The sequence below is a fragment of the Protopterus annectens genome, chromosome 5.part0 (genome assembly GCF_019279795.1).
Source record: "Protopterus annectens isolate FY-2018-M chromosome 5.part0, PAN1.0, whole genome shotgun sequence".
Lineage (NCBI taxonomy): Eukaryota > Metazoa > Chordata > Ceratodontiformes > Protopteridae > Protopterus > Protopterus annectens.
In genome coordinates this window covers 1,898,603,459-1,898,626,777 of record NC_056735.1, presented here as the reverse complement: position 1 = coordinate 1,898,626,777, position 23,319 = coordinate 1,898,603,459, and the positions used below count along the sequence as shown (strand labels likewise).

The following is a 23,319-nucleotide window of genomic DNA, read 5'->3' as shown; positions in this document are numbered from 1 at the left end:
GGCATCCGTGGTGACAGTGGCTATCCGGGATGGGGGTACAAAGTGTCTGCCTTGGTGAACCTGAGGAGATGTGATCCACCAAGCAAGATGATCTTTGCAAGTCTGTGTCACCAGAATCTGGTGACGCATTGGAAGTTGTTGGTACGACCACTGTGTGAACAGCATCCACTGAAGAAGGCGCATGTAGAAGCGAGCCAGGGAAGAAGAGTAATGGCCACAGCCATGAGGCCTAATACCTTTAGAACCATTCTGGCCTGTACTTTCTTGTTGGCTAGAATGATCCTGACATGACTCTGAATGTCTGAAACTCTTTGATCTGTAAGGGTAGCTGACATCCGAACAGTGTTTAAGTTTGCCTATGAAAGTAATAGACTGGCAGGGCGATAAGGATGACTTTTGAAGTTGATCGAGATGCCCAAATGAGAACAAAGATTTATTGTGTAATCCCTGGCTTGAATAAGCTGATGCCTGGTGGTGGCTGACAGGAGCCAGTCGTCGAGATACGGAAACACCTGGAATCCTTGACGTCTCAGGTGAGCCGTGACCACTGCCATGCATTTGGTGAACACTCTGGGGGCTGTAGTGAGACCAAAGGGCAGGGCTCTGAACTGGAAATGACTGGACCCCAGCCGAAAGCGGAGAAATCTTCTGGAGCGTCTGTGAATTTTGATGTGATAGTACGCATCCTGAAGATCTATTGAGCACATCCAGTTGTCCTTCTGTAAGAAGGGCAAAATTGACTGAAGAGTGACCATTCGGAATCTTGTCTTCCTCACAGACTTGTTGAGTCTGCTGAGATCCAGTATTGGTCTCCAGTCTCCCATTTTTTTGGGGACCAAAAAGAACCTTGAGTAGATTCCGGGCTCTGAATGGTCTGTTGTAACTGGCTGAATGGCTCTTTTTTGCAGTAGTTTTGAGACTTCTAACTCTGCAATTTCCCTTAGACCGGGTGGTACATCTGGAAGGGAATTTGAGGGGAAAGGACTTTCCTCAAAAGGAATTATGTAACCCTTGGATATGATCGACTGTACCCATCTGTCTTGAGTGAGGGAATGCCAGGCTTCTGGGTACAGTGATAATCTTCCCCCGACTGCCTCCAAGGAGGGACAGTCGGGCAACATCTCAGGGATGCTGAAAGGGCTTGTCAGAGAGAGGCTCTCTGTTTCCCTGGTTTTTTGGACCCCCTCTGCCTCTAGAGCGGCGTCTGTTGTTGTTACCCCCTCTGCCTCTATGGGTAAACTGACCACGTGAATCCGGCGTGACTCCTTGGGATTTATGGAACCACATTTTGCCACCTTTCTGTCCTTTGGGGTAAGGTCTAGAAGGGGTGGAAAAACGGACTCCTACGGCAGAAAGAGTCTTGCCGTCCTGTTCACACCTGGTCAAAGTTTCCTTCACCTGAGGGCCAAACAAAGCTGACCCATCAAAGGGAGAATTTGTGAAGGACGCCTTAAAGGGATCTGCAAAGTCACATAGCCGCATCCAGGCTTGGCGTCTAAGAGCCACACCTGTACCTGCGGCTCTACTCGCTCCATCAGCAGCATATGATATTAGCCGCATGGAGGAGTTTGCAATGGAATTAAGGGTTCCTAGCTGCGAAGCAATTTTTTCCTGAGCTCCTGCAGCTGTAGGATCCTGAACAACATCACCTAGCTCCTTAAGGATATCCCTTTGGAGTCTGGTGAAGTGACATAGGTAATTCAGTGAACGCATAGCAAAGGTCGCTGAGGAAAACATCCGCCACCGCACCTATCCATGGTCCTAGAGTCCTTATTAGGAGGATGGACGGACGGAAGGATCTGCAAGTTCCTTCTTGGTGGCAGCAGCCACCACCATGGCATCAGCGGGACACCCTTAGTGAGGAATTGCTTGTCACACGGGCAGTGATAAATTTTGAAGGCCTCCTAGGGACTGGCTCTACAGAGTCAGGAGCAGCCCACGCCTTCGGGCAATAACCTGCATCAGGGGTCGAAAGGCGGAGACACCCAGGAGGTGGAGGGCCGAGATCCAAACGCCTCTAGGTATACTGACTCATCCTCAGAGGGATTATTGGTGGGCCAGTTTCCCTCTGTTTAAGGAGTTCTAGGATGTCTGAGAAAGAGACATCCTCAGAGGGGGATCTTGCGGATCCCTCTGACTCATCAAAGTCAGTATCTGAAGTGATAGACTCGGGAGTCTACGTGTTTCCTCTTACAAGTCCTCTCCCTAGGAGGATCTCCCGAAACATCAGGAGAATCCTCGGAAGAGGGGAAATTCCCAAAGGGGAAACCTGAGGCGGAGGATCTCTGGGTCCTGTAGCAAGAGAAGTGGCAGAGATGTCAACAGGCACTATAGAGGGAGGAGCTAAGGGAACAGACTGCTGGCTAATACTAGTGGCCAGCACACTCTTCATCACCTCGAATGCTCCCCAGGCAGGTCCGAGAGAACCCTTTCCAAGAGCTAGGAACTCCAGGGACCACCGAAAGGGAAGTCTCCGAGGCAGATGTCGGAGCCGAGCTCACCAAGGCCGAGGCTCCAAGGGGAAGAGCGGGTTCAGACAAGGGTCCGATGCCACTCACCCCTCGGAGGAGACCATGGAAGCCCGGCCACCGAATCCCTCTAAGGAAGGTCTCGAAGAGGAGATAAGAGTAGAGGCTGAAGGAACAGAAGGGGGTATCCGTCCCTCAGCCGTAGCAGTAACCATTCCCGAAGACTCCAACTCCAAGCTCTGGGGTAGAGTTGAAGGAGGAACTGCAACGGGGTGTGGACCAATAGTCGTCTGTTGAGACGGACTATGTAACATTTGGGCCAGTGCCTGTGACTTAAGTAATCTACTGACCACTCTCTCTAAGTCATGGTCAGAAAGCCTGGATGACCTTGAAGATCGGCTCCGATGGCTCCGTTCCGAGAGGAGAGGTGAAGCCAGAGCCAAAAGTATCGGCTCCAAGGAAGGAGACCTCGACCTCTTCCTCGAAGGAGCCATCGGAACCGATGAAACTATAGAACCTGTCGGAGCCGACAACTTATCGGAGCCGACAGGTAGCCTCGATGCATCGGCTCCAGCCGGAGCCGATACAGCCACAAAAGTAACGGTGTCGGAGCCGATCGGAGCCGACACCGATGCCTGTGCCACATGGTGGTCGGAGCCGATCGGGCCGACACGAAGTGGTCGATGCAGAATCGGCACCGATAGCCATCGGTGCCGAAGGCTTGTTGCCAGAACCGGCTCCAGCCGGAGCCGATCTCGACTCAGAACAAGTCGGAGCCGAGGCCGCAGGCTTTGACACAGAAGCCTGGGCCTTGGAAGACTTGGTAGTCTTAGGTGGAGCCGACTTAGCCGGAGAGCCCTCCGGTTTAAGAAGGCCCCTAAGTATTAATTTGTTTCTTTCCTGCAGGACTCTCTGGCTGAAAGAATGACATATAGCACAGGAGTCCTGCAGGTGAAGAGGCCCCAGGCAATAAAGGCAAGAAGTGTGACCGTCTGTCAGAGACATCTTCTGACAGCACGAGTCACACTTCTTAAAGCCTGAGACCCTTTCTTTTGACATGGTGTCACACAAAACACACACACACACCAGTCAAAGACTTTAATTTTAAATATACCAAAAAAGGTATAAGTACAAACACACACACACACCCTAACAGGGGGGGGGATGGGATGGGTAAAGTCTGACTAAAAAATAATAAGAGACAGACAAATTTCTGTCAGAAACAGATTAAAACTAAATAAAACTAACAATAAGGGTTTTAAGTTCAAAGGGGCTAAAATAGCGAATTAGTAAATCACTTACCAGGAGCTGGTAAAAGGAGGACCTCATAAGCGAAGCGGCAAACGAGATCTGGGTACTTACCGCCTTGCATCATGGGATATGGGGCTGCCTCGAGCTGGTAAAAGTGACTCTCGAGCTTAGCAAGTGCCGAGTCGGAGCCGAGGGATCGGCTCCGAACCCATCAAGCAAGAATGAAGGCGAGATTGACAACTTAACATAGGGTATATTCTCCAAACCCGTTATCATACTGATCTCACACAAAAGTCAACAGCTTCCCTTGTCAACCAAATTTAAGCAGCCAGTAAAAGCGGTCAACTAAACCATCAGTTGATCAACTTACAAGATCCCATATATGCGTACACACACACACACACACACACACACACACACACACACACACACACACACGTGTGGATTTGTGTCTCTATGCATGCATGTACTTATATATACACACACACAAATATATATATATATATATATATATATATATATATATACATATATAGACAGATATCTATAGCTGATCTATACATACATGTGTGTGTGTGTGTGTATATATATATATATATATATATATATATATATATATATATATATATATATATATAAAGTGTGTGTGTGTGTGTGTGTGTATAAAATAAAACAAATAACACTCAATGAAGTAAATGCCTCGATACTAACTAGATAGTAGTAACCAATTAATCCAGCCAAATTTTAGTAGCAGAGGCAACCATGGAACATGAAGGTAGCCAAACTCACATATAAAATGCCAAAACAGTCCTTTATTAGTGCACAGAGGTAAGCGATTTCACAATTTGCTTCATCAGACCATAAAAATCCCTACATCATAAACACTTCCTTATATACCCACCATACAAATCACTTAAGCAATCATTCAATAAAGATCTTAAAGGTGAAATGCACAATCAAAACTTCATATCCTATAATACACTCTAACAGGATTCACATAGGACATTATATATATATATATATATATATATATATATAAAGTAAAAATTAAAAACTGTCATCTAAAAAGACATTATATTCACTGTATACATGCAAACATATAGCAGCTTTATTAAACACTGTTAGACCTAACTGGCATGTATTATATGGATTGCATAATATCACAAAAGATAGGCACTATCATAAAGCTATCCAACAGGTGTAAAAAAGTACAGTTGTGTACACTTACCATAAATGTTGATGTTTGAGTGTATTCACTGTTGCAGTCATTACATTTGGGTTTATCTGCTTGCAGGTTGCCCTCAGTCGGCCTGATTAACAAAGTCTTGGGTCCTGCATCGGTTGCTGTCCTTTCTTCCATGACATCAGGTCGTCAGGGGTATAAAACATGCAGCCGATGCCATTACATCAGTTTTTCTTGCCCCAGATGTCAGGTGCCCCCCTAATGGGAAGCAATTAAATATAAAAATACAATGATATACCTCCAACAAAAAGCAAATACACCAAAAAGCTTTTAAGCATAGTAAAGGAAAGTAGAGGTATAGGCAAAAGAAGTTAGAGAGCTGGAGGATGGGTAACCAAGACCAACAGTGAATACACTCAAACATTTACATTTATGGTAAGTGCACACAACTGTACTATGTTCTTCATGTTTCACTGTTATAGTCATTACATTTGGATAGATTCCCAAAGCTATGGTTGGGAGGAGGAATTTAGATAGCATTAGGACCAGCTAAAAGATCCTGCAAGACTGCAGTGGCAAAGCCAGCTCTGGATTTAGAGAAAATTGGCAAATGATAATGCTTGGTGAATGTATGTACAGAACTCCAGGTAGCAGCTTCTAGGATGTCCCTGGTAGGGACGTCTCAGAGAAAGGCTGTAGAGGTAGATGCAGCCCTGGTGGAGTGAGGTCTGCTCCCATGTGGGATAGGTTTTCCATGGTGCTTACAGCAGAAATGAATGCAGTGGCCGGTCCATTTAGAAATGGTTTGCTTTGAAATAGCCTTCCCCTCTGCCCCTGCAGCAAATGCCACCAGCAGTTGTTCAGAATTCCTTTGAGGTTTAGTTCTGTCCAAGTAGAATCTAAGTTATCTGTGCACATCTAGGGAATGCAGTATCCTTTCCCCTTTGTTCTGTGGATTGGGAAAGAAGGTTGGCAAATGAATGGACTGATTAAGAGCCACACTGGATACCACCTTGGGAATGAAGGATGGGTTGGTTCTGAGGGACACCCTGTCCACATGAAAGATGATGAAAGGCTCCAGTGCCATAAGGGCCTGTAATTCAGATACCCTTCTTACTGAAGTGATTGCTAAAAGGAAAGCTGTTTTTCAAGAAAGAAATTTTAAGTCTGCAGTAGCAGCTGGCTTGAAAGGAGGGAGAGTGAGTTTTTCCAAAACACAGTTAAGGTCCCAGGCTGGGGTTGGAGTTCTCCTGGGTGGTCTCAAATGTTTGGCCCCTCTGAGGAACTGCTTGAGCAGTGGATGAAAGAAGAGGGGAGGGTTCTGTGTTATGAGCTGAAATGGCTGAGGCGTGAATTTTGATGGAGAAAAAAGACAGGCCCTTGTAAAGCATCTCAGTTAAGTATTGTAAAATCGGAGGTAAAATGGGTGCTGCTGTGCTCATCCCTTGAGATTGGTTCTAGGCACAGAATCTTTTCCATTTTTCTGCATAAGACTTTCTAGTGCTAGGCCTCCTTGCCTCTAAAATGATATGCATCACAGGTTTACTGAAGGATTGTAAAGGAGAGATTAGGTAATTAGCCAGGCAGCAAGGTTCACTGTTAGAAGCTGATGGTGAAGAATCTGGTTCTCCTGCTGAGACAACAGGGAAGGTGTCTGAGGCAGGTGCCATGGGGATAACTGTGACACACTGTGCAGGATGGGGTACCAGTGTTGGCGTGGCCAGTCTGGAGCAATCAAAATCATCCTTGGTTTGTCCGGTTTGATTTTAAGTAGTACTTTGGAGAGCAGAGGCAGAGGGGGGAAGGCATAGACTGATAGGTTTTTCCAGCTGAAGGACAGAGCATCCACTTTCCAGGCTTGTTTGTGGGGAGTCCTTGTGCAAAATTTGTCCAGTTGGTAGTTCTGGGGAGAGGCAAACAGGTCTATATCTGGGCTCCCCCATTTGCTTGTTAACATGTTGAAAATCCTTGGATCCAATTTCCACTTGTGTGGGTCCATGAGGTTTCTGCTTAGTCCATCTGCCAGTGTATTTAATTTTCCTGGCAGGAATTGAGCTTGTAGGTGCACTTGGTAGCTCAAGGCTGTGTTCCACAATGCCATGGCTAGTCTGCAGAGGGGGTAAGAATGTGTATGCCCCCACTTGTTTATGTACCACATAACAGTGGTGTTGTCTGTCTTTGCCATTAGTCGTCCTGGAAGAATGTAGTCCTTGAAGGCTGTCAGAGCATTCTGTACAGCTAACATTTCTTTTTGATTGATATGCAGGTGCATTTGACTTGGGGTTCCATTTGCCCTGAATGCACTTCCCTGCCAGATGAGCCCCCCATGCATAGTCTGATGCATCTGTTGTTAAGGTTTGGGTGGTGTGAAAGGTAGTCCCTTGTTTTGGTGGCAAGCCTCTGCTCACCAAAAGAACTCAAGGCATAGTCAAGGTATGCTAAGAATCATTCCTTCTAGATCCTGAGAAGGTTGACAAAATAGGCTTTTTAGATACCACTGTAGCTTCCTCATATGCAGTCTTGCATATGGAATTAAAAGAATGCAGGAGGCCATGAACCCCAAGGCTTACAGTATTTGTCTCGCAGATAGCAGGGGTTTTTGTGGCCACTTATTTGAAGTAGGTTGTTAAATTAATTTGTTTCTCTGGTGTGAGGAAAGCCATCTGGGAAGTTGTATTCAAGCTTGCTCCCAGGAATAGAATTTGTTGACAGGGTACCAGGTGTGACTTCTTTTCATTTATGGTGTACCCCAGACAAGTTAGAACACTTTGTACAAAGGCCAGATGATTCAAAAGTCAGTCTTGGCTTTCTGCCTGAATTAGACAATCGTCCAGGTATGGGTATATTTGAATATTTCTTTGCTTGCAAAATGCAATAACTGGAGCTAGGCACTTTGTGAATACCCTGGGCGCAGTAGATAAGCCAAAGGGCAGTACAGAGAACTGATAATGCGTGTTGCCTGCTTTGAATCGTAGGTATCTTCTGCAAGATTCCGATTGGGATGTGCAGGTATGCTTCTTTTAAATCTAGTGTTACCAACCAGGCATCTTTGTCTAGCATAGGAAGCAACTGGTGAAGAGTCAGCATTTTGAATTTTGGAATCTCCAAAAAGGTGTTGAGAGTAGACAGGTCCAGGATAGGACGCCATGAATTGTCTTTTCTGGGTACCAGGAAAAGTCTAGAGTAGAAACCTTGTCCCTTTTCCTCTTCTGGTACCAACTGAATAGCCCCCATGCTTAACAGAGAAAGTATTTTGTTTTGGGCCTCTGCCCACTGATTTGGAGGTAGGTCTGGCCACCTGCTTGGTGTTGGCAGAATGTGGAAGTAAAATCTGTATCCCTGGGACACTATATTTAAAACCCATTTGCCCTGGGTAATGAGTTCCCAGTTCTTTGCATGAAGAGCAATCTTTCCCCCAAAGGGGCAGTCAGTTGACAAGTGTTTGGAAATTATAAAAGGAAGTCATTGAGACAATTTACCACAGGGGAGGGGTCTTATTACTGCCAGATTTGGAAGTGGAGGCCCCCCACTGCTCAGTCCTGTGCGAACCTTGGGACTGCAGTCTGGGAGCACTGCTGGATCTAGGTTTGGACTGAAAAGGTCTGGAAGAGGCAGGAAAGGACCAATTCTTGGAAGGCCAATGCCTAGTAAATCTTGGAGGTTGTACTTGTAAGAAATCCTTAACAGTTTGCATAGATTTAGCCTTTTCTTCCATCTTTTTAAGAACTTCTTCTGCCTTGTTGACAAACAGGCGGTCCTGGTTTAGGGGAGCATACAGTAATTTTGCTTTAACATGATATGGTAGGGATTTGCTCCTTAAGCCAAGTATGCCTTCTAAGTACAGACCCAGTTACAGCAGCCCTGCAAGATGCCTCTAGAGAGTCAAAACCACATTGCAAAGTATGTTTTCCAACCTGTTCAGCTGAATGCAATAAATTCTGTAAATCCTTATTTTCAGCACAATTGGGAAACAACATAATTTTCTGTTTAAGCAATCCAGTAATATGCTGTTTTACTTTTACTGACATTGGTTAAGAGCAAGAAAAAGTTTCCCAAACGGGGTACTTAGCATTTAGTTGAAGACTTCGGTTCTGAAACTCGAAAACGAAGTTCTTATCCTCAGTGCATGATATCATTACATACATTGGAATCAGGTACGAGTGCCCGCAAACACAGGAGCGTTTAAGAAAATTATGCTGATATATGAATGAGGCTGTACCTAGGTCAACTGGCACCTCCAACAAACCCCACATGATACAACCCCATACAACTGAGGTACAGAAAAAGAAAAAAGTTCTCCCATAGTTGACAAAGGAGATAAAAATCTTCAGCTCAATAAGCAAACAGCAGTTATGCATAGTCCTTTGTTACACCTTTCATTAACTGTAGCAGAGAGCTACAGTTCCTAACCACAAACAATTGAGCAAGAGCCACCCCTGACATGCAAGTCAGCAAACAGTATTTGAAATATCTGACTTTAATAATCGACTTAGTTTTTGGTGTCATTCCAGGGGGATCCAGTACCTGACAGCCTAGGAAGTTATGATCGACAGACCATGATGCTTTTCCAGAGATGGCCTGCATCTGTCTCACCTGGGCTTCAAGCTTCTGGCAAAGGCTCTTGTCTCCCCATTAGTGCTTTTTTAGGAAAACAGATGAGGTTAAAACTACCAACATAAAAATTTCAACAAAATACAAATTAAAGGTCATGCGGCTAAACGCTAGGAGTCTAAACATGAAACCGCACTCATTGCAAGCATTCTTAACCCTAGAAAATGCTGACATCTGTGCAGTCACAGAAACCTGGTTCAAAGCTGCAGAAAGCACCCCAGCCTTACCTGGTTACTCATCCTATCATACATTCAGACCCCAAATTGTGGGCAGTAAATCCAAAGGCGGTGGAGTTTCAATATACATTAAAGATATACTCACCTCCTGGCTGGTCAAACAGCATGACTCACAAGAGACACTCCAGGTGCAGTTAACCATTGATAAGACCCCTATTCAAATCATAGCTAGCTACTGGTCCCCAAATCTGACTCAAGATGCCCAATCCGCCTATTTGGACCTGTTCAACTCTATCAAGATTCGACCCTTTACCCTGATCCTGGGTGACTAACTTCCCAAACATAGACTGGAAGAATTACTCATGACAGAACACAAATGCCCAGAGAATTCCTTGATTTTGTCAATGCAAATGCCTTGAAACAGCTAGTCGATACCCCCACAAGGGGTGATAGTATCTTGGACTTGGTATTAATCAACATGAGTAACTACTGCAGCATCCCTATAGTATCATCCTCCCTGGTAAGATCAGACCACAAAGTCACTTTCGAAGTCACCATCTTCCCCCAACCCTCCTCTAGCTAGGATCAGACAAAAAACTTCTCCAAAGCTGATTACAGCCTCCTGAGGGATGGTATAAACAGCTTCACAGCCCCCTCCCCCTCTGTAGGAACTGGCACCAAAGCACTATACGAGCATTTACATAAATACATGGAATTAGGAATACCAGACAGAAATAAATGATCCTCCGCAAGGAAATGTAAACCTGTCTGGTTGACATCTGCAATAAATAAACTCTATAACAAAAGGAAAAAAAAAGGAAATGTAAACCTGTCTGGTTGACATCTGCAATAAATAAACTCTATAACAAAAGGAAAAAAAATTGCTGTCCAAGACCAAGAAGGAGCAGGTGCCCAATTGGAAGCAATGTCTCCTTAGCCTGAACAAGCAAATAAGAGCACTAGTGAAATCCTCCAAAGCAAACTTCGAGCCAAAATTGGCCACATCTACTAGACAATCATAATGCCTTCTTCACATATGTCCACAACCTCAAAGGAAGCACCCAGATCTGTTCAGAACTGGTGGAGAAGGACACCACATAGACAAATGCCATAGATATAGCAAACTTGCTGGCTGACAGATTCAGCAAAAATTTTACCCCTCTGCCCCCCCCCCATCAGTAAATCAGGACATCCCCAGTACCTGCCCCCTTCCCCTTGTATCTAGGGAAAAGGTCATCACTGCTCTCTCAAAGGTAAAAAATACAGTTTCCATGGGACCCAATAACATCCCAGGCTGCATCCTGCGTGAACTCAGGCAGGAACTTGCAGCACCAATAGGCACCATGTTCAACCAAAGCCTGAGTACTGGCTTTGTCCCAGCTGAGTGTAGGACAGCCACTGTCATCCCTTTACACAAAGGTGCAGCATCCACCGATCCGAGAAATTATAGGCCCATCTGCCTAACTAGCCTGATCTGCAAGGTCATGGAATGGATTATAATGGACCTCATTAACAAGGACATTGGCGACCTCCAAACACTTGATCCCACACAGTTTGGCTTCATCAAGGGGAGGTCATGTCTGCAAAATTTGGTCGACTTCTTTGAGACGGTCACCAAAGCCGGGGAAGATGGTGCACACTGCCTACCTTGACCTGGCCAAAGCCTTTGACATTATTCCTCACTTGGGCATAATAGATCACCTCTCTCAACTAGGCATCAATCCATATGTTACCAGATGAGTAGCAAACTGGCTCACTGACAGAACTCATGCAGTCAAAATAGGGGAAGCTACCTCAAGCAGATGATCTGTAACAAGCAGCGTACCCCTGGGTTCGGTCTTGGGGACTCTGTTATTTCGGATATACTTTTTTGAGATGCAGGCCAAAACCAGTGGGCTATGGCTGACCAAGTTTGCAGATGACTGCAAGCTGGGTGCTGTCATCAATTCCCCTAGTGATGTGGCCATCCTCCAAGAGGGTCTGATGCAGGCAAGTGACCTCAAGCTGAACACCAAAAAATGCTTCATCATCCCCTTTGGGGAGAGTGATGTCCACACAAATTATCACATTAATAACAACGTCGTGAGGGATTTGGGTACCCAGGTTGATAGCAACCTGACTTTTGACCACTTTGTTGTTTCCGTTGTACAGAAAGCCATCTACATGGCCCACATCATAAGTAAGGGTATTTCATCCAGGGACAAGGAGGTCATAACATCTCTGTATTCTTCCCTTATAAGGCCCATTATTGAGTACAATGCCCTTTTCGGCATGTACCTCGCAAAGCACATGCAGCAGCTGGAGAGACCACAGAGGTTCTTCACCAGTAGAATCCAGGACTTCAAACATCTACCATACACAGACAGGCTAAAAGCCCTATCCTTCTACTTGGTTTCATACAGACTCCTCAGAGGTGACTTTTGTCTGGCATATAAGGCATTCACGGACCCCACCTTGATGGGGCTGCGCATATCTGCAAGTCAAGCTCCACTCGAGTAACCCGCAAGCACAACCTCAACCTGGTCTGTGTCAACAAGACTTGTTAGAGGGACAGATCTGTGTCCCAGAGACTCCCCCAATCTATGGAACAGACTCCCTTTCCACATCAACAGAGTACCTTTTTACCCCCTTTTTTAAGCGCAACCTGGACAACTGGATGGGAAACAGAAAATATACCCCTGGGATTCCACCCATGTCCCTTCTGGACAGGGGCATCAGGTGCTGATTTGTCTAAACATGGGCTAAACTCTTTTATATGCTATATTTAATTTAATGTACATTAAAGCATGTAGGTTTTCTTAGGGTACACAAGAGTATAAAATAAGTTGCATTATTATCAACCCAGAGTAACAACAAATAAGGTCTAACAAACATACCACAATCAAGCTAATGTCTGAAATGAGAATGCTTTACGTTACAATATCACCCCTCTACAAAAAGCTTCAACACTTCCACTGACTCCTGCCTAGAAGCCTAGCATTCTCCTAGGTGATAAGACTGTGGCTATAGACAAAAGCAGAAGCATGCCATGTTTATCTACCTTAACAAATTTACAGAAACTGTAACTTCACCAGTACTTCAGGTAAATGTGCATAGCGACATAAAAAACTAATAATAGTCCCAGTTCTGTGGCACAGAGTGATAAAGTCATAACTGTAATCTAGGTAATCAGAGATTAATTAGTGACTCAGAGCCAAAGAGGCCTGGGTGTGAGATGAGCAACTTATGCTGACATGCTCACTGGGAACAGAGTATTGTGGTGGTTCTTTCCACTGTGATGACCTGGCACTTCTGACGAATAGCATATGCCTCTACTTTGAGAGCAGGCCATGGATGGGGGCATGGGTGGATTCACCCAAGCAACTGACATGCCAAAGAGCAGACATGTTTCTTTATCAGAGGTTCAGGCAGTCCCTCTGTGGTGATACACAGCTGTGTGGGGAGGCTGCATTAAAAATACCTTAATGGCTACCAGGATTACACCCGGTAAGTGGTTTTCACCTCAAGGTACAGCTCTTGCCCTATGAGAAAAAAAAAGAGGCAGAAAGATAATGGGGGAACTGATGGTTCACAGACAGCAGTGTTGCAAAAAACTTACAATTACAAAAAAAAAAAAGGAAACCTTAATAATGTTTCTTTAACAATATTTTTGCTTTTACATATAAATACCTTCCAAACAGGCGACAGCAGCTGGCACCTATGGTGTTGATAACAGCCTGCTGAAATAGTCACTCTGAAAAATGGCTTAATCCAGTCAGAAGAATAAACAGGCAAACAAAAATGACCTCTTAAAATGTTATTACAACTGGGTACCACATCAAATTAGATAAAATCTTAACCTATCACTGCAATTAATATTCTGCACTGGTCTCAGAAATGGCTTTGCCAAACAACCACCTGAATAAAGTCTTAAAACTTAACTCTCAAGTCCTAAGCTGCTGATACAATTGAGCTGGGATCCAAATCAAGTACACATCTCAGATATAAGAGATGAAAAATATTTAATAATCTGGACAAAAGAATGCATACAAAAGCACAACAGCGAAATAGAATTTGACAAGAAACACGCTGGAGATAGTACTTCTGCTACTTACTCTTTTAAGCAGCTGACTTGCTAGGTTCTGCAGTGTGTTCACAGTGTGCAGCTTGATAAGGTGCATAGCTTTTGAAAGGCATTGCTTAAACTTGGTTAAATACACTGGATAGTCTTTGAAATTTGGCTGAAAAGAAAACAGCAACATTCAGAGTCACAAGATACATATATATACAAATGCAGCTTAAATGCCAATAACAATAATTACTTTTTACCACTGCAAGTGAATACAGTAAGCTTATACCTCCTGCCACTAATCACCCCAGAGCATATGGCAAACACTTCACTTAGGTTCATAGGTTCATACTAGGCTATCTGCCCAAGGGCATTTATAAGCCTAGCCCATAGATTTGACACCAACATCCAAATACTATTAAATCGAGGAAAGAGATCAAGCCACCATCTAGTTAGTAAAATGACACAAAGGGTGGTACATGCAATAAACAAATAAATAAAGTAATTAATTAATAAATTAACTAAATAAGAGAGATTTGCTTGTTACTTCTTAAGTAATGAAAAACTGTAATGATTCTATAGTTTAAGTTCTGATATCAGTACAACCACTTAAGCAAACATCAAAACTACCAGGTATAATAATGCACAACCTCCTGAGGAAAAGAAAGTACATCTGTGGAAATGAAATGACAATGCTAGAAAGAACAAACAATAAATAACCACACCCTGGCTTAAGCACCAAACCAAAAAATAAGGGGGTTGGGGGGAGGGAGTGACTACTGCAGCAGTGATCATTCTAACGTCTACTAATATGGTAAGTTTACTTGTACATCTGTAATATGTTTATCATAGTGACCAATGCTGCAATAGCCTTAGATCGACAGCTTCATTTCAGCTCTCCCAGTGTGAAAAAAAAAAAACTGACAGAATGGGCCCAGTCATTCTACCTGTTTTAGTAAAATTCAGTTACTGGTTAGTAAGTAAACTACCTGGATGCTAGCAAAGAAGAAACTTAACAAAGCCTTAAAAAATCAACTAGAAAAGGTGAAGAGAAAACAGTGGCTGGGAAAATCTTGCAGCTGTTCGGCAAAAAGCAGGTCAAGCTCCAGCTTGGGTACAAGAGACGGCTTCCAGTAATTTGGAGGAAAACAGAAGTCAAATGTGGTCAGAGCTGAATAAAATAAATGAAACACTAAAGGAGTATATCAAGTCAAATAACATAAGGCCTTACAAATGGAAAAAGCTTTTAACAGCTACTTAGATGAACTGATAAAACTGCAAAAGTAGAAATGAAAACGTTGGCCGAGTATAACACTGCTCAAGAAGAGTCATTTAAAAAAAATTGTATAGTTAGAGGAGAGAGCAAGCGTAGAAAACACGAGATATTCTGCTCTACCAGAGAAACTGTAAATAACAGACTTTATTAAGGTTACAAAAGCACAAATAAGTAACTGTACTGGTACTCCACAGCAAGATTTGTTAATATAAAGGGCACTTGTGTGTGTACGCTTCAAACCTGGTCATGAGAAAGAAGCCAAGACCTGTATTAGTAAAGATGCAATTATACGAGCAGAAAGAGTTGAATTTGACAATACTGTGACAGAAGGGCAAAGTATTAAAAATTGTAGACAGTAGGGTGTGTTGTGTGGAAAATGATTATTCACTGTACACCAGGCTGAAGAGAAGCAAATTTATCTCAGCAAATGGGGAATGTCAAGAGGCAGGTGTGAGATTCAAGCTGCTGTATCCATCGGTCTTCAGAACATTTTTTTCCTGGATGATCAAGGTCATTGCTTGATGCAGAACAGGCTAAGGGCGTGTATAAAAATTTGCCCAAAAAAGGGTAAGCCATCAAACAAAAGGGGGGACAATTACTCATTCTTCTGATAAGGCTCATAGACAGACTTTGCTAGTGAAAACTTTTTCAGTGTTCCAAAGGAAAATGAGAGAGAGAGAAAGAGAAAAGCACAGGAGTTAACTAGAAGAATTGGGAGTATCTTGGACTTAAACCAAAGTCTGGGGTTGGGAGACTAAGATGAACAGGAAGAGGACCAGCAACACTGAAATTAGTGAATAAACATGAGACTATACTCCATCAATCAAACTTTTGAAATATTGTTTTACAAGAAAAACTGGCTGAGAAAGACTGGACTTTTGTTGACTTTCTTAAGGGACTGACGAGATATGGCCCACTTCATGTCATTAATGTTTGCAAGAACACTGGGGGGGGGGGGTAACAAACAATTTTTGCTCTGAGCATTATCTGTAAAAACATTTCATCATATAAATTGCGTGTTACATAATAAAGCATTTTCAGTAACTACTGTAGGTGATAAATATACTAAAGTAAATAGGGACTTTTTTCCTTTGTTTGGTTTTAAGACATGTAGGCATTAGAAAGTAAAACAAAACACAAAGGCTATACAAAAGTATATAGAAGTCAATAGGTTGTAATATTGGGTTGTTGGGGTGGGGTGTGAAATTGTACTGATAATAATATATGTAAAATTTAAATGTTTTCTTTTAATTTTGCATAGGTGAATGCCTGGATTAATGCAAGTAGATTAATCTAATGACAAGCTTTTTGTGCAAGTGTGAATTAAAAAAAAAATTGAAAAAACAATGGAATTGACAGTTTTCTTTAAGTAAATAAATGTTCAATGCCAGTTAGGAAAACTATAATTCTGGGTGCCTGTACATTTTGTTCTTGTTTCCATTGAAACAAGCCGACTATAGGTGAAGACAATAAATCAAGAAGTCTGGACTTTGTTTTCTGAGAGAAATGCTAAATTAAAAGGTACAAAACAAAATCAACTTCGTAAAAAAGTTTGAAATTATTACAAAAGATAGCAGCTTTTTTGACAATTAAATATTTTAATACATTACTAGAAGTGTATAATTTAGTTTTATTTAAAGACAGCCATTGCACATTTTATTTAAGGCTAAAAGTTAATATCAGAAAGCATACAAGTTGCTTTCACATACGAGGGGAGAATAAAGGTAAAACAAGAAATGACAGCAAGTAACATAAATAGTAGGATAAGCTGTAGTATGCAACTTAGCATGGCTAGGCATTAATTAACCTAAAATTAAGGTTGTGGGTGCAGCTGTCAATTTGGGACACTTATTCCGATTAGGAGGATTAGACTTTATTATTTGAAGGAATGTTCTGGGGAGAGACCAGGGTTTTGTTTGAGGGTTTTTATTAAAACAAAAAGTCTTGCAAAATGTGACAGAGGTTGAAATGGAGATAAGCAATCGTACAAAGGACCAACCTGCCAAACATTAGTGGGTACATGTAACACAGAAGCGGGAAATAGATATTTAAAAAAGCTGTCATATATAACAGGTGGGAATAACTTCTTATCATAAAGGATACACCAACATATTTTGGAACGTGAATGGCCTCACAGGTATAGACAAAAAGGTAAGAGTACTGAATTATATTAGCAAATGTAGAGAGAAAAAAGTACGCTACAAGAACACATTTGGAAAGAAGTGAGCATGTGAATTTGATAAAAAAAAAAGTATTTCGGAATGGATATTCATCAGAATATCAGGGACAAAGGAAAAGGGGATCACTTCTACTAATTGCTACAGGAGCTCAAAAAGTGATAAAAAAGAAAAAGATAATGGCAGATCATTGGTAGTAAAGGGCTACTGGCAAGGGAGGAGGATTACACTGGCATGTAGTATATTTTACCTAAAACTGCTATTACACAGCTTAAGAAAAGTTTGGGAAAAATTAGCTTTCAGTAGGGAATTGTACTTGTACATGGGGAGTGGGAACTTGATTTGCAATGGTAAGTATATATCTGAGGGACATAGAAGGAACATAATAACAAAAGACTGAATATTTCATAATAAATTTATGAAAAAAAAAATATATATATATATATATATATTTTTAAGAGAGACATATTTTATTAAATTATCACTTATGACATAGGCAATCACACATTTATATAAATGAAAACAAACCATATTGACAATTTTAGTTGCAAACATTATACACCACTTATAATATATCCAGTCAACTGCCAATCAAACATTACATAGCAATTTTAACCCTCTTATTTTAAATCTCACTCCTCGTCTGCATGTATTGTTCCCACAATTTCCATTTTTTTAATTATGCAATTTGTTCCAAGCCTTTTCTTAAGATCCCACTTCCAGTTGTTTTATTTCTGTTGTTATATTCACTACTTTGAGTGCAGTTGGTTTAGACTTTGATTTCTATTTCCTAGTAATTGCTTTTTTGGCAGCCACCATAATTAGATTCAGCAAGGCCTTACTATGTTTAAACAATTCTGATTCTGTAGGATAGCTCAAAAAATCATTTCCTTACTCATACCGAATTGCTCACCCAATATTTCTGTCAGAGTAGTCTGCAGGGAATGTCTGATGTCTGCCAGCTCATTACACTCCCTGAAAATATGTTCCTAGTTACCTCTTTCTTCCCCCATCACACCTCTAACATTTGCTATCTACCTTAGGAAACATTCTTTGGAGTATACTTGGAGTACACAAATACCTATGTAAACACTTCTAAGCAAAGAAGCTAAATCTTCTAACTTTGTTGTATATTTGGGAGGCATACATATATCCTCTACTGTTTCTTTGTGAATTTAATTACCCAATCTCTCCTCCCAATCCTTTCTAACCTCCTCTGATTGATTGATTGATTCTTATAGTTACCATGCAATATTTTATATGCTCTACTAATTCCTTTTTAACAGCGGCTTCTGTTCTAAATTCCACTAAAAATTTTTAACAGTACTGGTCTTTTGCTTAGGATCCCCCTATTTCTTTCTCTTTGCCTATACTCTGATATCAATCCCTGATAGGGAAGGCCATCTCTAGCCTGCAGTCCAAATAAATTCTTGGCCTCTTCTATTCCATTACCTTTCCCTCTGTAATTACTTGCTCCCAATACCTTTGTTCTTTTGCCAGTTTTCTCCAATAAATTATAGCTCCTTCTTGCCTACTGTCTGTATCCCCCAATTGCAGCCATCCCTATCAGCCGAATCTCCTTTCTCCATTCATGTGTTGGTTTAGTTCTTAGAAGACTTTCTGCTACTTTATGAATACAATATTCTATATGGTTACTGTTATTCTCCGTAAGGACCTGCATCCAAAATCCCAGTCTCTCCTTGTTTCTTGATCTTCTTCATTTCAAAATCATCCTTTCTACTTTGAATCACAGGTTTCTGCTTTTGCTTTGTATAGAAGCCTTAACTGCATAGCTCTGACGTAGCTCTGAAATACCCCTTCAAATCAGGTAATACCACACCCCCTTGTCCTATTGGAAGAATCAGCTTATCCCACTTAAGTTCTGCCATCTTCTCCTCCCAGATAAAATCCTTCTGCTCTTTATTAATTGCTATCCACAACTTCTCCTCTGGTTGAAAAAATATGTCTGACCTGTGTATAAGACTGAAGGGACTAAAAATATTTTTAACTGCTTGTATCTTGCTATCCCTATCCATAAAACAGAACTTCCAATTTCTCAGTTTTTGTATTGATATTTCTTTAGTCTCTTCTTTGCTGCCACACCAGAATCCGTTTTAGTCCATACTCCTAAGTACTTCATTTTATCTTGTCCCCATAAATATAGATATTGCTGAACCAACTTGTGTGTGGATATATAACCTACAGCTACTATACCTTTGTTTTAGCTTTATTAACTTTGTATCCCAAAAAGATTTGAAACCGTCTCAAAATGTTTCACAACACTGAAATGTCCTTTTCTGGCTTTATCAGGTATAAAATAATATTGCCTGCAAACAGATCCAGCTTTTCTTGACTACCATACCAATTATAACATTGAATTTCGGAGTCTCTTATTTTCTTTGCCAATAGTTCTAAATATAATGCAAATAACAAGGGGAAAGAGGGCACCCCTGCCTGGTTCCTCTGCTCAAAGAAAAATTATCAGATAGGAACCCACCCACTTTAATTTTTGCCTCTGATCCCTCAAATAACCTCCTAATTGACCTTATAATTTTATCAGGGAATGCAAGCTCCAGCTTGGGTACAAGAGACGGCTTCCAGTAATTTGGAGGAAAACAGAAGTCAAATGTGGTCAGAGCTGAATAAAATAAATGAAACACTAAAGGAGTATATCAAGTCAAATAACATAAGGCCTTACAAATGGAAAAAGCTTTTAACAGCTACTTAGATGAACTGATAAAACTGCAAAAGTAGAAATGAAAACGTTGGCCGAGTATAACACTGCTCAGGAAGAGTCATTTAAAAAAAATTGTATAGTTAGAGGAGAGAGCAAGCGTAGAAAACACGAGATATTCTGCTCTACCAGAGAAACTGTAAATAACAGACTTTATTAAGGTTACAAAAGCACAAATAAGTAACTGTACTGGTACTCCACAGCAAGATTTGTTAATATAAAGGGCACTTGTGTGTGTACGCTTCAAACCTGGTCATGAGAAAGAAGCCAAGACCTGTATTAGTAAAGATGCAATTATACGAGCAGAAAGAGTTGAATTTGACAATACTGTGACAGAAGGGCAAAGTTTTAAAAATTGTAGACAGTAGGGTGTGTTGTGTGGAAAATGATTATTCACTGTACACCAGGCTGAAGAGAAGCAAATTTATCTCAGCAAATGGGGAATGTCAAGAGGCAGGTGTGAGATTCAAGCTGCTGTATCCATCGGTCTTCAGAACATTTTTTTCCTGGATGATCAAGGTCATTGCTTGATGCAGAACAGGCTAAGGGCGTGTATAAAAATTTGCCCAAAAAAGGGTAAGCCATCAAACAAAAGGGGGGACAATTACTCATTCTTCTGATGATAAGGCTCATAGACAGACTTTGCTAGTGAAAACTTTTTCAGTGTTCCAAAGGAAAATGAGAGAGAGAGAAAGAGAAAAGCACAGGAGTTAACTAGAAGAATTGGGAGTATCTTGGACTTAAACCAAAGTCTGGGGTTGGGAGACTAAGATGAACAGGAAGAGGACCAGCAACACTGAAATTAGTGAATAAACATGAGACTATACTCCATTAATCAAACTTTTGAAATATTGTTTTACAAGAAAAACTGGCTGAGAAAGACTGGACTTTTGTTGACTTTCTTAAGGGACTGACGAGATATGGCCCACTTCATGTCATTAATGTTTGCAAGAACACTGGGGGGGGGGGTAAAACAATTTTTGCTCTGAGCATTATCTGTAAAAACATTTCATCATATAAATTGCGTGTTACATAATAAAGCATTTTCAGTAACTACTGTAGGTGATAAATATACTAAAGTAAATAGGGACTTTTTTCCTTTGTTTGGTTTTAAGACATGTAGGCATTAGAAAGTAAAACAAAACACAAAGGCTATACAAAAGTATATAGAAGTCAATAGGTTGTAATATTGGGTTGTTGGGGTGGGGTGTGAAATTGTACTGATAATAATATATGTAAAATTTAAATGTTTTCTTTTAATTTTGCATAGGTGAATGCCTGGATTAATGCAAGTAGATTAATCTAATGACAAGCTTTTTGTGCAAGTGTGAATTAAAAAAAAAATTGAAAAAACAATGGAATTGACAGTTTTCTTTAAGTAAATAAATGTTCAATGCCAGTTAGGAAAACTATAATTCTGGGTGCCTGTACATTTTGTTCTTGTTTCCATTGAAACAAGCCGACTATAGGTGAAGACAATAAATCAAGAAGTCTGGACTTTGTTTTCTGAGAGAAATGCTAAATTAAAAGGTACAAAACAAAATCAACTTCAGAAAAAGTTTGAAATTATTACAAAAGATAGCAGCTTTTTTGACAATTAAATATTTTAATACATTACTAGAAGTGTATAATTTAGTTTTATTTAAAGACAGCCATTGCACATTTTATTTAAGGCTAAAAGTTAATATCAGAAAGCATACAAGTTGCTTTCACATACGAGGGGAGAATAAAGGTAAAACAAGAAATGACAGCAAGTAACATAAATAGTAGGATAAGCTGTAGTATGCAACTTAGCATGGCTAGGCATTAATTAACCTAAAATTAAGGTTGTGGGTGCAGCTGTCAATTTGGGACACTTATTCCGATTAGGAGGATTAGACTTTATTATTTGAAGGAATGTTCTGGGGAGAGACCAGGGTTTTGTTTGAGGGTTTTTATTAAAACAAAAAGTCTTGCAAAATGTGACAGAGGTTGAAATGGAGATAAGCAATCGTACAAAGGACCAACCTGCCAAACATTAGTGGGTACATGTAACACAGAAGCGGGAAATAGATATTTAAAAAAGCTGTCATATATAACAGGTGGGAATAACTTCTTATCATAAAGGATACACCAACATATTTTGGAACGTGAATGGCCTCACAGGTACAGACAAAAAGGTAAGAGTACTGAATTATATTAGCAAATGTAGAGAGAAAAAAGTACGCTACAAGAACACATTTGGAAAGAAGTGAGCATGTGAATTTGATAAAAAAAAAGTATTTCGGAATGGATATCCATCAGAATATCAGGGACAAAGGAAAAGGGGATCACTTCTACTAATTGCTACAGGAGCTCAAAAAGTGATAAAAAAGAAAAAGATAATGGCAGATCATTGGTAGTAAAGGGCTACTGGCAAGGGAGGAGGATTACACTGCCATGTAGTATATTTTACCTAAAACTGCTATTACACAGCTTAAGAAAAGTTTGGGAAAAATTAGCTTTCAGTAGGGAATTGTACTTGTACATGGGGAGTGGGAACTTGATTTGCAATGGTAAGGATATATCTGAGGGACATAGAAGGAACATAATAACAAAAGACTGAATATTTCATAATAAATTTATGAAAAAAAATATATATATTTTTTTTTAAAAGAGACATATTTTATTAAATTATCACTTATGACATAGGCAATCACACATTTATATAAATGAAAACAAACCATATTGACAATTTTAGTTGCAAACATTATACACCACTTATAATATATCCAGTCAACTGCCAATCAAACATTACATAGCAATTTTAACCCTCTTATTTTAAATCTCACTCCTCGTCTGCATGTATTGTTCCCACAATTTCCATTTTTTTAATTATGCAATTTGTTCCAAGCCTTTTCTTAAGATCCCACTTCCAGTTGTTTTATTTCTGTTGTTATATTCACTACTTTGAGTGCAGTTGGTTTAGACTTTGATTTCTATTTCCTAGTAATTGCTTTTTTGGCAGCCACCATAATTAGATTCAGCAAGGCCTTACTATGTTTAAACAATTCTGATTCTGTAGGATAGCTCAAAAAATCATTTCCTTACTCATACCTAATTGCTCACCCAATATTTCTGTCAGAGTAGTCTGCAGGGAATGTCTGATGTCTGCCAGCTCATTACACTCCCTGAAAATATGTTCCTAGTTACCTCTTTCTTCCCCCATCACACCTCTAACATTTGCTATCTACCTTAGGAAACATTCTTTGGAGTATACTTGGAGTACACAAATACCTATGTAAACACTTCTAAGCAAAGAAGCCAAATCTTCTAACTTTGTTGTATATTTGGGAGGCATACATATATCCTCTACTGTTTCTTTGTGAATTTAATTACCCAATCTCTCCTCCCAATCCTTTCTAACCTCCTCTGAT

The 23,319-nt window shown here is 40.7% G+C and overlaps 1 protein-coding gene across 1 annotated transcript in view; it reads right to left on the bottom strand.

Moving 5' to 3' along the window:
* COG3 (component of oligomeric golgi complex 3) overlaps nt 1–23,319 on the bottom strand; it is a 1,722,808-nt gene that overhangs the window by 1,233,968 nt on the left and 465,521 nt on the right. Inside the window, exon 7 of the mRNA XM_044072049.1 lies at nt 13,784–13,909. Within this exon, the coding sequence (XP_043927984.1) occupies nt 13,784–13,909 (126 nt within the window). The remainder of the gene's footprint in view (nt 1–13,783; nt 13,910–23,319) is intronic.